The following is a 14,506-nucleotide window of genomic DNA, read 5'->3' as shown; positions in this document are numbered from 1 at the left end:
ACTGGTTGCCAGCTAATCGCAGGGGCACATGAAGACAAACAGCCACACTCACAAATCACACCTAGGGGCAATTTAGTGTGTCCAATTGATGCTGCATGTTTTTGGGATGTGGGAGGAAACCGGAGTACCCAAAGAAAACCCAGGCAGGCACGGGGAGAACATGCAAACTCCACCGTGCCGCCGTTACCAAACATGAATAATTGAAAAACACGTTACCCTTGATTTCTTGATTCGGATTCTGGTTCATAAATTGACTATGTAAACATGTCGAAACGGCCCTCTGAGGGAAACCTGAACTACAACGTGGACCGCGAGAAAAATGAGTTTGACACCCCTGGTGTTTCAAAGGATTTGTTGGGGGTTTTAATTATGGGTTGAAGATGCAGTTAGGCCTTCAAATTAGGGTTTAATCCTGTATTACGGTTGAATTAGGGTTTAAAGCAAGAATTAGAAGTTTCAAATTAGTGTTTCAAATCAGGGATAGGGTTACAAATGAGATATAACAGCCTGGGTTAATGTTACAAGAAAGGGTCAGGATTTGAAAGTACCGTTAGGGTTTTGAATTATGGTTTAAAACCAGCACCAATGCTTAAAATTAGAGATTTAAATCAGGGTTAAAAGTGTGAAGGGTAGTTAGTTTTTGGAACAGGGTTTGGGGTTTCTAATTTGTGTTTCAAGACGGTATTTTGGTTTAAAATAGTGGTTTTAAAATGGGGTTAGGCTTTAAAATTAGGGTTTCAAGTCAGGTTTAGGGGTAAAAACATGAGTTAGCATTTTAAATTAGAGTTTAAAGTCAGAGTTAGGGTTTCCAGCGTGACTACGGTTTCAAAGTAGGGCTCAGGTTTCAAACTTCGTTTAAGGTTTCAAAGTAGAGTTCGGGTGTTAAGAGTTTCATACTCGGGATTTAGGCAAACCAGCAATGCCATTTGAAGTAGGCTATCAAACCAGGATTAGGGGTTCAAGGCAGATCTTTTTATTAGATTAGATTGGAATCTGACATGTCTGAATGTGATTGGCTAAAACTGTAGACAGTGTACCCCCCTGGGTACTTTGTGACAGGCGCGCCTCACCGTGAGGTTCGTGTACAGCGTGGACTCAGGCGGGTAAACAATGAAGTGTCGCAGGGTGAAGCCAAAGCCCTGCGAGTTCTTGCGGAGGACCAGCGTGCGGGGGCCTTTCCACACCGCACTGACGCCATCCCTGCCCGGCCGGGACGCCATCGGCGGGCGGGGGTTGTTGTCGGTGGCGGGCGACGAGAGACCATCCCTCCGCCCTTTTGCCTACGGACACCAGAGAGGAGACGTTATTAAAATCAACGGGGCGGAGGTTCCCACAATCAAGAACATTCCGGGAATTATGATGACCCAAATGTCTGACCTTGGAGTTTTCCCGCACAGATTCCCGCCCTCTCTCTAAATCTGTCACTCCCAAAAGGCTGAGTAAATAAAACGACTGAGCTGACAGACACATGCAAGAACTCTCACCGCTGTGCTTGCCCTCAAGACCCACATCTGTCAATCAAAAGCCATCACCTGACCAAACAAGCGTGAAAAAAAAAACACCTCGGCGGTCCTAAGCCTTAATTAGCTCCGTGCAGACTATCAAAGCTGCAATTACTGACTCAAATGAAATAATGTATCATGGGGGATAAGTTTCAGACCCCACACAATAAATGAAAATCTGCCAAATAGAGGCCATATTAACCCTTATTTATTTTTTAAAATAAAGTTTTACAAAAAAAAAAAACACACTTAAACAGATGAACAAAACCATGAAACACAATATAGCAGGGGAACGATTATCATGTAGCGTTAGCCGTTAGCTTGACATTCACCAAGTGTTTTTGCTATCTTTTTGGGTGATATACTATTGATTCTCATATCTCATCAGGGACAATAATCTTTTTATACAGCTACATTGATAAATCTGAGAATATTTATATGTGGTTTATAGGTAAACAACCTTGTTACGAGTAAAAAAAAAAACCCTATAAAGTAATACAGCAAAGCTAGAATTAGCCTTTGCTAGTAAAAAAAAAAAACCCCCGATAAAGTAATACAGCAAAGCTATTATTAGCCTTTAACTCTCGCTAACACTCCTACTAGTTTTACAATTGTGTAATTATTGATTTTCTTCTGTTTAAATAAAAAAAAAAAAAATCACAAAAAAATACACGTTAAAAAATGACTATCACAGACCATCTACACCTGTAAGCGAAGAGGAAGTTAGCATTAGCCATTAGCCAAATACCTCACCAACTGTTTTACTGACTTTGATTACCATCCTATTGTCTGTGGTATTATAGATCCTTATCTCTCATTAATCACTAATATCAATTAACGAAGAGTCCTGTACGCAATTGCAGCGTCAACCAAGCTAACAGTGGAACTAGCTCGTCGGTAAGGAAGTGAAACATGGATAAATGTGGGGGAGAAAGGGGGAAAAATAGGATAAGAGGAAACAGTTTACAACTTCTAGCTAAATTAGCATTTAGCCCGACGAGCTAAAATGCTAAAAAGGCACTAAAATGTCTTTGGTCAAAACTTCAATTCGTGACAAAAACATCACCACATGTGACTGATAGACAACCCAAACTACACACAGAGACCAGTGCTTAGGCAGGTGGCCGCACCGCAACAGGAAGTGGCAGGCCGGAGGCAGGAAGTGGGCTCGCGTTACAGGGCAGGGCAGGACAACCAGATGCGCCTAAAAATAACCACTTCCACTCCCTCACTCCTCTGTCTCTTCCATTCTCCTTCCTTTTCCGACATGGAAACACTTTTTCTTCCGCCTCCATTTTTTTAATAGAATTGACATGGCCGTTCAGAATGTTAAAAAGGATTCAAGCATTTCATTATTAATATATCAATTAAGAGATTATTGTTATTGTTTTTCCCCGCAATCACATTTTCTTCAATTTGGAAAGCCCAATATATTTAATTCATAATTTACATGCATTTTAGGGTTAAGGACAAATTATACTTTCATTTTAAAAAAAATGTGTCCAATTTATTTGATTACATTCGAAGATAGCCATGTAGGTATGAATGAATTAAATGAGAATTTCAATTGTTCAGGATTATAACATTTGTAAGGATAAGTATAGTTGCTAAAGGAAATTAATATTCAATGCGTTCAAATATTTTCATTTAATTCATTGATATATTACAAACTAAAGGTATTTAAAATTATATTAATAATTACATATTATTGAAGATTGAATTTTGGATCATTTGATTTGATTTTTCAAAATTAATTTAATTACATTTAAGAATTGCAAGTCACTGTTGGGGATAATAAAAGTCTCCGTTTTGCAAAATGATTGTATTTATTTAAAAGTAATCAGGCAGCACGGTGGTGCAACTGGTTAGTTCGTTGGCCTCACAGTTCTGACGACCCGGGTTCAATCCCGTCCCCACCTGTGCAGAGTTTGCATGTTCTCCCCGTGCCTGTGTGGGTTTTCTCCGGGCACTCCGGTTTCCTCACACATCCCAAAAACATGCATTAACTGGACACTCTGAATTGCTCTTAGGTGTGATTGTGAGTGTGACTATGTTGCTCTGCGATTGGCTGGCAACCAGTTCAGGGTGTACCCCGCCTGGGATTGGCTCCACCACTCCCACAACCCTTGTGAGGATAACCGGCTCACAAAATGGTTGGTTGTAGCTTCGTGTCCTTTTCAGGGATGATTACAGCCCTCATTTTGGAATATCAAACTTTATATCAAGACACCTTGGCAATGCTACTATATGTATTTGAACGTTGGGGGAGATGAAAAGCTCAAGATGAATCACAACAGAGATACCAGAAACCGATTGTGTTTTCGGAATGATGGTGCCCTTATATATGCACAATATTTTGTCTATGCTTGGCTCCAGCTGACAAAAAAAAGTCAGTGTCTATTTTTCTCATTTTTATTTGCTAAAGAAACTTACCATGCTTGAGAGTTGCACTAAGGGGTGAAGTTTCACAAAGGTTGGTTTGGAACTTTTGACCACAACTGTATTTTTTTGTTTGCATGATTGGATGTTGATTTCATTGCCAAACAGTTTTGTGGAAAAATGTAGTTTCCCCTTAACAAAATCTGGTGTTTGTGACAAAATCCTATAATTTTCCTGTACATTGTGTTTTTTGGAAAGTTAATAGCATTCTGATAGCAAAATGTAGTTTTTATCCAACCATCCATGCATGCATCCATTTTCTTTGCCGCTTATTCTCACAACGGTCACAGGAAGTGCTGGAGCCTATCCCAGCAGTCAACAGGCAGGAAACGGGGTACACCCTGAGCTGGTTGCCAGCCAATCGCAGGGCACATAGAGACAAACAGCCGCACTCACAATCACAGCTAGGGGCAATTTAGAGTGCCCAATTAATGTCGCATGTTTTTGGGATGTGGGAGGAAACCAGAGTGCCCACCCGGAGAAAATCCACACAAGCACGGAGAGAACATGCAAACTCCACACAGGCGGGTCCGGGATTGAACCCGGGACCTCAGAACTGTGAGGCCAACGCTTTACCAACTGATCCACCGGGGGTTGTCAAACAAACAGCAATAAAGAAAGAAGGCCAGAAAAGGAAGTGAAAGAGAGCAAAAAGAGGACATTCCTCAGAGGCAGCGGTTTGGCCAGGACAAGTCGGAACACACGCTAACGTGCACGCAGACAGCGAATAAGAGGATAAGAGGATGAAGAAGAGGAGGAGGAGGAAGGAGGTGGAGTACCGTGCTCCGGCGAAAGGACAGGCTCCAGCACGCCGGTTTTCAACCGCATGGCCCCGCCCAGCACTGGGAAAACTGAACCCTGTGATTACCCCAAACAGCCGAGGCCTGAAGGGTCGGGAGCGAATGCGTACGATTGCTGTCAATCGGTTTCGCATCTTTCGAAAACAGTCCCAAGAGTGAGGAGAAAACTAGTAACATCACCCCCCCCCCCCCCCCCCCCCGCCCGGGATGTAAAATAGATTGCCGTTCTAGTGCACTTAACTGCGATTCATTTTTATTCACAAAACAGAATAGTTCAAATGTGATTATATGCTATTGAAAAACATGATTTGCCACAAAACACTCAGTTTTGACAGAAAATAATTGAAAAAATAAACAAAACACACTCTTATGCCACGAATCATACATATTTCCCCATATATACCATAAATGTTCGAATCCTCCTATATCTGGGCACAAAACATGTTTCCCCATTGATTACGGGATATTTTGGCTTTGTCCTCGACTTGGAGGAAGTCACTTTTCACACGGTGTCGATGACCGGAAAAATGCTGAACCTGAAGAGGAAACCATTATAAAACACGCAAAAAAAAAAAAAAAAGTCAAGTTGGCATCAACAGCGCCGGCATTTGACCCCCTCCCCCCACACTTCCATGGTGTTTCCCCTTTAGAAACATTTTATTCCTTGAAAACCTACAAAAAAAAAACATTTAGCCTAACTGATGTTCCTACATACTCTGCTACAAAATATTACATCCTCTCATGAAAGTCATATTTTGCCACTAAAAAATGCAATTTTCTTTCCACAAATGCGACGTTTCGCCTCAAAGTTTTGTAGAATTTATCCATCCATCAATTTTCTTAGTCGCTTATCCTCACGAGGGTTGCAGGAGTGCTGGAGCCTATCCCACCTGTCAACGAGCAAGAGGCTGGGTGCACCCTGAACTGGTTGCCAGCCAATCGCAGGGCACAAGGAGACAACAAGTCGCACTCGAAATCACACCTAGGGACAGTTTAGAGTGTCCAATTAACGTTGCGTGTTTTGGGGATGTGGGAGGAAACCGGAGTGCCCGGAGAAAAACCTCGCAGGCACGGGGGAGAACATGCAAACTCCACACAGGCGGCGCCGTGATTTGAACCCCAGTCCTCAGAACTGTGATGCCAACACTTTCCAGCTGATCCACCATGGCGCTGTAGAATTTAGAATTCTTTAAATAAATATACCTTCATAGTTACACAAAAACCTAGATCGTGAAACACCTTCACATATAAAAACTGTGAAAAATAACTATGATAGATTAAATCATTTTTCACGATTGAAATGAACTGAAAGGCCATGAATCCATTTGCACCTGCCTACAAGGAAAAAAAAAATCTGTACTGTATAAAAACAAACTTCATCAAGGCAGCACGGTGAATCAGCTGGAAAGCTTTGGCCTCACAGTTCTGAGGTCCCGGGCTGAATCCCAGACCCGCCTGTGTGCGGTTTGCATGTTCTCCCTGTGCCTGTGTTGGGTTTTCTCCGGGTACTCGTTTCCTCCCCCATCCCCAAAACATGCAACATTAATTGGACACTCTAAATTGCCCCTAGGTGTGATTGTGAGTGCGGCTGTTTGTCTCTATGTACCCTGCGATTGGCTGGCAACCAGTTCAGGGTGTACCCCGCCTCCAGCCCGTTGACAGCTGGGATTGTTTCCGGCACTGCCCGCGACCCTTGTGAGTATAAGCGGCTTGGAAAATGGATGGATGATTTTATCAAGTGAAAGTACTGTAGGACTGTATTCGTGTGAGGGTTGTGGAGTGTGTCCCTTTAAGGGGCGTGGCTTAATGAGTGCCATCAAAAGATGGGAGTCCTTCGGAGTGTTCCCATTTTGCATTTATGCGTTTGACCGTTCAATAAACGGATGAAAAGCCAACATCGAGGGCATGACAGTGTTTCATTTATTTTTTTTTCCCATGCATTCCTTGCAACGCATCAATTTTGTATAAATGTGCTGTACATAATTTCAATATTTTTTTTATTTAATATTATTTTTACAAATCCATGAATGTATTTAGAACTTGGCATTTTTATTTTACATTTGTATGATTTTTATTTTGTATTTTTCTTTTAATGGCAATGACAATTTCACCATCGAAAAGACTAACTCAATTTCTACTACTTCCAGTGTGGAAAATGGCATAGTTGTAGTAGGTAGTAGTAGTAGAATAGTTGTCGAAGCAAAGCCCTGCGGCGGGGCTGTAAACAATACAGCTATTTTTTTTTTTTTTAAAGAGCTGAGAGCTGCAACCTGTTTGAAAAGTGGAGCTTTGCGCGCACGCCGACACAAATGCTGACGAGCCTTTAATCCCGACGGCCGCCGCGTGTCTGCCGACCACCAGCCTAGCCCTCCCACCCCCTGTAGCCGCCACCCGGCCAAGAGGGAAGAGGCTATGGGGTGTGGCAATCGGGGGACGGGGGTCGCCTAATTCCTTGACTCGTTTTAAAGGAGTGTAACAGAGGTGAGCCTGCGTTGATATGAATGTCAGTTGGAGTGGATGCAAAGTCGGTTGAACCGGTTTCTACAATGAAAACCTGCTTCTCCGCTCGTGGTGACCAATCCAGAGAAATGCTTTCCCCGCATTTCGATTGGGAGCACAGCATCCGCAAAAATCACTGCACTAGTCACTTGTTCTTTTCGCCGGTGTCACTCTGCTGTACGAGAAGCGTTATTTCGAGCCACGTTTCATGCAATAATTGCAGAAAGTAAAATGTCCGTAAATTGCATTCAAAAGGTGAAACCTATTGAGCCACACCGGAGATTTGAATCAAGTTGGCAATTAATTCAGTAAGGATAAAAAAAATATACAGAATAAGGATGGATGCACAACACGTATTGGAAATTACATTGTGGTACTGGGCTTTTTTGTCTAACTGGACCGGAACATCAAAAATACAAGCGGCGTCCATAAAGACGTGGACCAGAAGGACGAATTGTCCAATGCAGAGTGTATCGAGTACTGTCCTATCCCCACACACACACACAAAAAAAGATTTTTCCATAACACACCAGATTATCCCGAGAACCCCCCCCCCCCATCACCTTTCATTTTGTCATGAGAATGATATAGTCTATTTGCACATGCAATCCCGTTTCCGGCCTACAAGCTGCAACTTTCTTCAGACGCTTTCAACCCTGCGGTTTATGCAACTAATTTGTGCATTTTTTCTAACGGCCGCAAGGGTGCACTCGAGCGGAAACGGTAAGAGTGAGACCAGTGGAATATATGTGCCGGGGAAGTGACTTTTACCAGCCCTGTAAATGCTGCGCTAGCGTTAGCGCTATGCTAGCGTGTTGCTGCTGTGTTACTGGCGTGTCTCAGTGATATTTACCAGTAAGTTTCATTTTAACCAGCCCTGTTAGCGCTAGCGTTAGCACTAGCATTAGCACGATGCTTGGGTTAAACTCTGTGTACTGTCTTTCTTTGTAAATATCTCATGTTCAATGTGGGTTTCAATGAGGGCACTCGTGGCTTTTACACTGCTGTGGCGTATGTATGTACCAAAGGTATTTCCTTTACAAATATACTTGGTCAGGCTTGTAACCAACCGCACTCTATCGACCAGGAATTACAGTACATTCTCTCGGGCCAGAAAATGTTAGTTCTTTTTAGCATGAAATTGACATTTCCAGCAAAATATGCAACCTTAATGGCCAATTCCAACGTCTTGTGCTAAACGATCAAGTTTCCTCGGAACAATGGACCATTTCTCTGGTAGTCTCCAACGCAACATTTGCATTTTTGTGGAAAAATACATTAGAAACACCCTTTCATGGTATTGAATGAGAAGGTGTGCACAAAATTTGAATAGACAATCTCCATGGCAAAATCTAGTGTGTAGAAAAAAACTACAATTTTTTCCCCTCAACACAAAACTAAATACCATTAAGTTTGTTCTAGGTATTACAGCACATTCGGGTTTCTAATTAATGCATAATGCGAGTTTACGATTAAATCTATTCCTGTGAATCGATGTGAGAATGACTTTACCTCCGTGTGGTCTCTTCTCTAATTAAAAATATGGAATGACAACTTTGAAGGTGACACTTTTAACAAAGTGTTGTGGCAGGCCGTGAGCCGTCGGAGCTATGTGACCTAGAACCAACCCACTGAACTTACCCCCCCCCCCAAATACTCTCACCATTTGAGGCATGGAAAAAAAAAAAAACACTGACAGGAAGTGTGAAAAGTGAAGATTATGCGGTGCTGACCGTCTACACTTTTCAAGTGTTTGCGGTAATTGCTGTCCACTGCTGAGGTCACAGAACAACGATGATCAGCCTTTTTTGGGGTTTAGGTCGATGCTGTACATACACAGATGGGGGAAAAACATATCCGTCGGAATGTGTGGCAAACTCCGAAAGCCAAATATTTACAAGGCAAACTCATTTTAATTATGAGCCTCCCGTGAATGACAACTAGTTGTTCTTTTAAACAAATGACAACATTTAAATAAAGTAGTGAACGCGGTGGCGCATGAAGCACATCGGCAGCATCGTATCAGGCTGAAATCTTTATGGCCAGAGGTAAAGCTTGTCTCTGGAATTATGATGTCATATTGTAGATCCAGATTAGTTCGAGTTGAGAGGCTGCAGGCAGGAAAACCCGGCGTGGAGGTTTTCCGTTTTACCAGACCGCAATAATTTGCTAGAAAACCAACACATCTGGCCACAAAAACTGAATATTTTGTCACATCAGGTTTGGAACACTTCCTATTTAATGCTAGGTTTTGCATTGAAGACGACATATTTTGCTTTTCCAATGAATTCTGCTTTTTTTTTTTTTTTTGCCACACAAAACAACAACTTCGCCATGGAATTGCCTCAATGTAGTACAAACGGCAAATTTTTAATCTTGAAAATGACATTTTGCATAAAATATTCCTTACTTTGCCACAAAAATGTAAGTTTTGCCTACATCATCTGACGCAAAATTTGATAGATTCAGCCACAAAACTAAAACACATTTTACTTAATACATTTTCACTAGTTATTACCACAAAGACATTTTCCACACAATTGTTATATTTTGCTACAAAAGCTATAATTTGGTTGATTTTTTTTATTGCTCACTAGGGTCATGATTGGAAACATTTTGTCACAAAGTAAAGCTATTTTAACATGAAAAAAAACATTTTCTTATTAAATACTAGTTTCCACCATAAAGAGGACACAATGAAACTAAAATGTTAGTTTTGCCCTGAAAACTACCCACTCTGCCACAAAAATACATTTTTGGTATGAAACTGAAATAGTATGATACAAAAAATTATGCTTTTTGCTCATTTTTCCAAAACTATTCTTTCATTTCCCCACAAACAGCCCATGAAGAAAAAAAATGATGCTTTCCGCATCGAAAACTGATTGGAAATGTTAATTTTTGCAACAAAGAACCCATAACTTGAATTGACATTTTTACTAAGAAATTAAAAATTTTGCCAATAAAATGCATTTTTCCATGGAAACAACAATTTATCAGCTTTTTCTTTTTTGCCTTGAGATGTACAATACGCCACAAGTATTCCAACCAATCCTGTGACCTCACGCAAGCGGTGGTCCCCGCACGTCCCCCTTTCCTTACCCTGAGCTGATGAGCAAAGCTGCGGTGCCCGACGGCCGCGACCGGCGGCGGCCCGGTGATGCCGCGCAGCACCGCCACCCAAATGCAGCGAGGCTCGGGGGAGCTGCAGTCCACTCCCACCGGGTTCTGGAAGCTCCAGTCGGACCCGGCCGGCGCGGGGAACGGAAGCATCGCGGCGGGCATGGGGACGGCGGGGAGGCGGTCATTCACGTGCGCATTGCTAAGCGAGCGCATGGGACCCGATTTCAGCAGCGCGGGCAGGACTTCGCTGGCTTTCCCTTTCCCATCTCCGTAAACTTTATGTCTGCATGGCAGCTCCGGAGAGAGTCTTTGGAGAGAAAGTGACAGCGTGGCTGTCCCGCTGGTCTTCTGGATACAAAGCCGCTCCGTCCACCCCCAAAACGCACACCCGGCTTGTCTCCTCCCAGTCGGCCTTCTTCGCAGTGTATGGCTAAAACCTGACAAATCCCCTCATCTCTTGTCAGCGATCCACCAGAAGTCAACTTCAACCGGGCAGGAACAACTCATGTAATCCTCATAAACATGATGCGGGACAGATGCTATCACGGCACGCGCGGGTGGGCGCACGAAAGAAAGACAAAAGTGGCAGCAGACAATTAAAAACTATCCCGATGTCGACGTGAAATCCAAGGCAACAGTCAAAACTTTCCAAGCATTTGATTCACTGAGTCGGCGAACTTTTTGACTGCATGTTTTTTGCCACAAATATGATTCATATTCTTCAGAGAAAACAAGTTTGCCACAAAACAGTAAATTGCAATGAAAGCCATTCTGCAGTAGTGCTTTGAGATATGAGTGACCCGATTTACGGGTTTTTCGAGACACGAGTTCAAATTAGCTGTGACCTCATTTCAACTCTCACTTAAGAACGACAGCACTTTGCCAAATACTGAACAATTCTTCTAAAATTAGGTTTAAAATGGTTTAGTGACACTCCCTGTTGAAGTTGGCACAAGTTTTACAACCCTTTAAGTCATGCATATGGGAACACAAATGGTGGAACAGCACATGTAAACAGATAACTAATTATTCTACCATGTTGTTGTTCCTTTCCTTTCGGCTCGTCCCGTCATGGGTTGCCACAGCGGGTCATCTTTTTCCATCTAAGACTATCTCGTGCATCTTCCTCTCTAACACCCACTGTCCTCATGTCTTCCCTCACAACATCCACCAATTTTCTCAATCTCTCGCCTCTGGACATGTCCAAACCATCGAAGTCTGGTCTCTCTAACCTTGTCTCCAAAACATCCAACATTGGCTGCCCCTCTAATGAGCTAATTTCTAATCCTATCCAACCTGCTCACTCCGAGCGAGAACCTCAACATCTTCATTTCTGCCACCTCCAGTTCCGCTTCCTGTTGTCTCTTCAGCACCACCATCTCTAATCCGTACATCATGGCTGGCCTCATCACTGTTGTTACAAAGTACAATATTATAGAGTACTATTTTTATTTATTAACAAAAACAAATTTGGGGGTTTCAGGTGAGAGACGAACAGATTAATGGCCTTTCCATTCATTTCAATAGGGAAAGCGGATTTGAGTTGAATGTTTTGAGTTACAAGCATGGTCACCGAACTCACATCACAAAGCAGCACTGCACTGTATTTTGCCAAAAAAAAAACTTGACCGTGCCATGAAAACTACATATTTTGCTATAAAATAAAAAGTGCTTGCCATAAAAAAGCAAGATGTGCTATTTCCTCCACAAACCCACTAAATTATAGCTATAATGATAAAGCCGAGTTTGCTGACATCTCGCTCAATTGCACGAACTTGCTACTGTAATTTGCCACCAAAAAAAAAAAAATCCACAAAAATACAGTTTGCCATGATCACTAAAAGAGTGATAAAAAGCTACATTTTCCCCATTTTCCATAAAACACTAGCTTTATCGACTAAAATATGAGAGCCAAAAGTGTACGACTTGGCCATAAATACGACTCTCACGACACACAGACCACTTTATTGAAAAGTGAATCTCACCACTCCAAAGCAAATCGACGCCTCTTTCCCACCCCCCACATCCAGCCGACAAACTTCACAGCAAACCGTCATGCATCCAGATTCTGACAAATGAGCTTCTCCCAAATGCGCTTACTGTAAATCTCGTGTTTACATGAACAAGTGGGGTATTGTTTAATCGGATAGTAATTGGTATAAAAAGTATATTTTTCTATGGGATTTTGTGATTGGTTCTCACAAATGAATGAAAAAGTATGATATTTTCTGTTTGCTTCAAACACTACCTGGAATGCAAGAAATTGTCTTCATCTGCCCATTTTATGTCATTACCTTTCTCACAGGACACGTCGGCAAAGCTTTCGATTAATTCACTTATTGACTCCACTATGCGATATTGTCCCATTTCTCGGAGCGACTTTCTTTGTTTAAGACTACACAATGAGCCGGGAGGAATAGGAAAAAAAACATCCTGTCACTGTGCACAACACACACACACATAAACACGAGCACAAAAAGCACACTCCGGCCTGCCGAAAATACACTTAGCTCTGTAATTAAGCTCCGTCAGCAGCAAGGCGGTAAATGCCACTCTTGCATTGAGATACGACTGGCTTGCAAAACACATCCAGTGGGTGGCGCTGCAGCGGCTGCAATGTTGCTCAAACGGATTAGTTTGATGATAGTGTTTAATCTCATAAAATCGCTGTTGATCCAACAGATTAACAAAGACCCCCCCTCCCGCCTTTTTTCAAAATCCCCACTGGGACCCAGTGTCAGGACTAAAAAAAAAAAAAAAATCTTTTTTTTTTCCCCCTCTTCATGTACCGACACACTAACAGTGTGTGAGTGTGTGTGTGTGTGTGTGTGAGGATGAAAATTAAAAAAAATTAGGCCAAAGTTGGTGTCAAATTGAAGGAAGCTATCTTTAAAAAAACTGCATAAATTACTGCAAAAAAAAGTAAAATTACCTTGACAAAAAAAATTACATAAAAATATTGCTACATTAAAAACAAATTCAAACTAATAACATGAAACACCCAAAAATAGATAAAACAAAAGAACAAATATTTTTTAAAAACATACTAATATATACCATATAAAAAAATATATATGAAAAATAATAATATCCATCCATCCATTTTCTTTGCCGCTTATACTCACGTGGGTCGCGGGGAGTGCTGGAGCCTATCCCAGCTGTTAACGGGCAGGAGGCGAGGTACACCCTGAACTGGTCGCCAGCCAATCGCAGGGCACATGGAGACAAACAGCCGCACTAAATCACACCTAGGGGCAATTTAGAGTGTCCAATTAATGTTGCATAATTTGGGGATGGGGGAGGAAACCGGAGTGCCTGGAGAAAACCCACGGAGGCACGGGAAGAACATGCAAAGCCACACGGGCGGGTCCGGGATCGAACCCAGTACCTCAGAACTGTAAGGCCAATGCTTTACCAGCTGATCCACCAAGCCGCCTAATAATATATATATATATATATATATATATATATATATATATATATATATATATATAAAATATAAAAATAATTGCAAAAACTACAGGTAATTTTTTTTAAGAACTTTACCATAACAAATTGCTAAAGTAAAAAAATGTTTTTTTTAAAGACCTCATATACAGGGAAATAACGTGTCTATACGGCAAGTGAAATATGATTAATTTGAAGTATATTTGAGTTTTCAATGAAAATGTTTTTGAACAATATTTCAATAAAATAATCATCAAGTATCAGTAATAGGAATCAGAGCGTACTGTAGGTACTTGTTCTCGGAATGAAAAAAGTGGTAACTGTATCCCTGCATAAAAAGGGAATTTTTTTTGGGACAATATTTAAAAACATTTTTTCCAAGGATGTGGCTTTGGCCAAGTGGGAAATATTTCAATTATGTAATGCAATAAGGACAATAAAAATGGGGGGGGGGTGACGGGCTGGAGGGGGAGCATTCCAATATTTTGCTTGATTAAAATCTCGCAGAAGTGCCGGTGGATCGTGTGCGATGTGGGGTGGTGCTCCTAGAACTGTTTCAACAATAAAAGCGGTTTCACAGCACGGGAGAGGGAAGCGTCTGCTTCTCCGTCTAGACAGACAGACATTACTGATAATCTGTCCTCAAAGCGACCGCGCAAGGGGCTCGGGTGCAAAGTGGACACAGCTGTTTAAAGC

General features: G+C 41.8%; 1 protein-coding gene across 10 annotated transcripts in view; it reads right to left on the bottom strand.

Moving 5' to 3' along the window:
• Nucleotides 1-14,506, bottom strand: part of arhgap23a (Rho GTPase activating protein 23a) — a 69,536-nt gene that overhangs the window by 33,191 nt on the left and 21,839 nt on the right. For 6 of the 10 annotated variants that reach the window (XM_061847314.1, XM_061847317.1, XM_061847312.1 and 3 more), the window contains exon 2: nucleotides 1,071-1,280. In XM_061847314.1, coding sequence (XP_061703298.1) covers nucleotides 1,071-1,280 — 210 coding nt within the window. Of the gene's footprint in view, nucleotides 1-1,070; nucleotides 1,281-10,342; nucleotides 10,762-14,506 lie in introns of those variants that run through there. The other 4 variants (XM_061847311.1, XM_061847313.1, XM_061847319.1 and 1 more) reach the window with 3 other exon arrangements.

This window comes from Syngnathoides biaculeatus, chromosome 16 (assembly GCF_019802595.1).
Source record: "Syngnathoides biaculeatus isolate LvHL_M chromosome 16, ASM1980259v1, whole genome shotgun sequence".
Taxonomy (NCBI): Eukaryota; Metazoa; Chordata; class Actinopteri; order Syngnathiformes; family Syngnathidae; genus Syngnathoides; species Syngnathoides biaculeatus.
The sequence above is the reverse complement of the archived record's forward strand: the minus strand, read 5'-3'. Positions and strand labels throughout refer to the sequence as shown.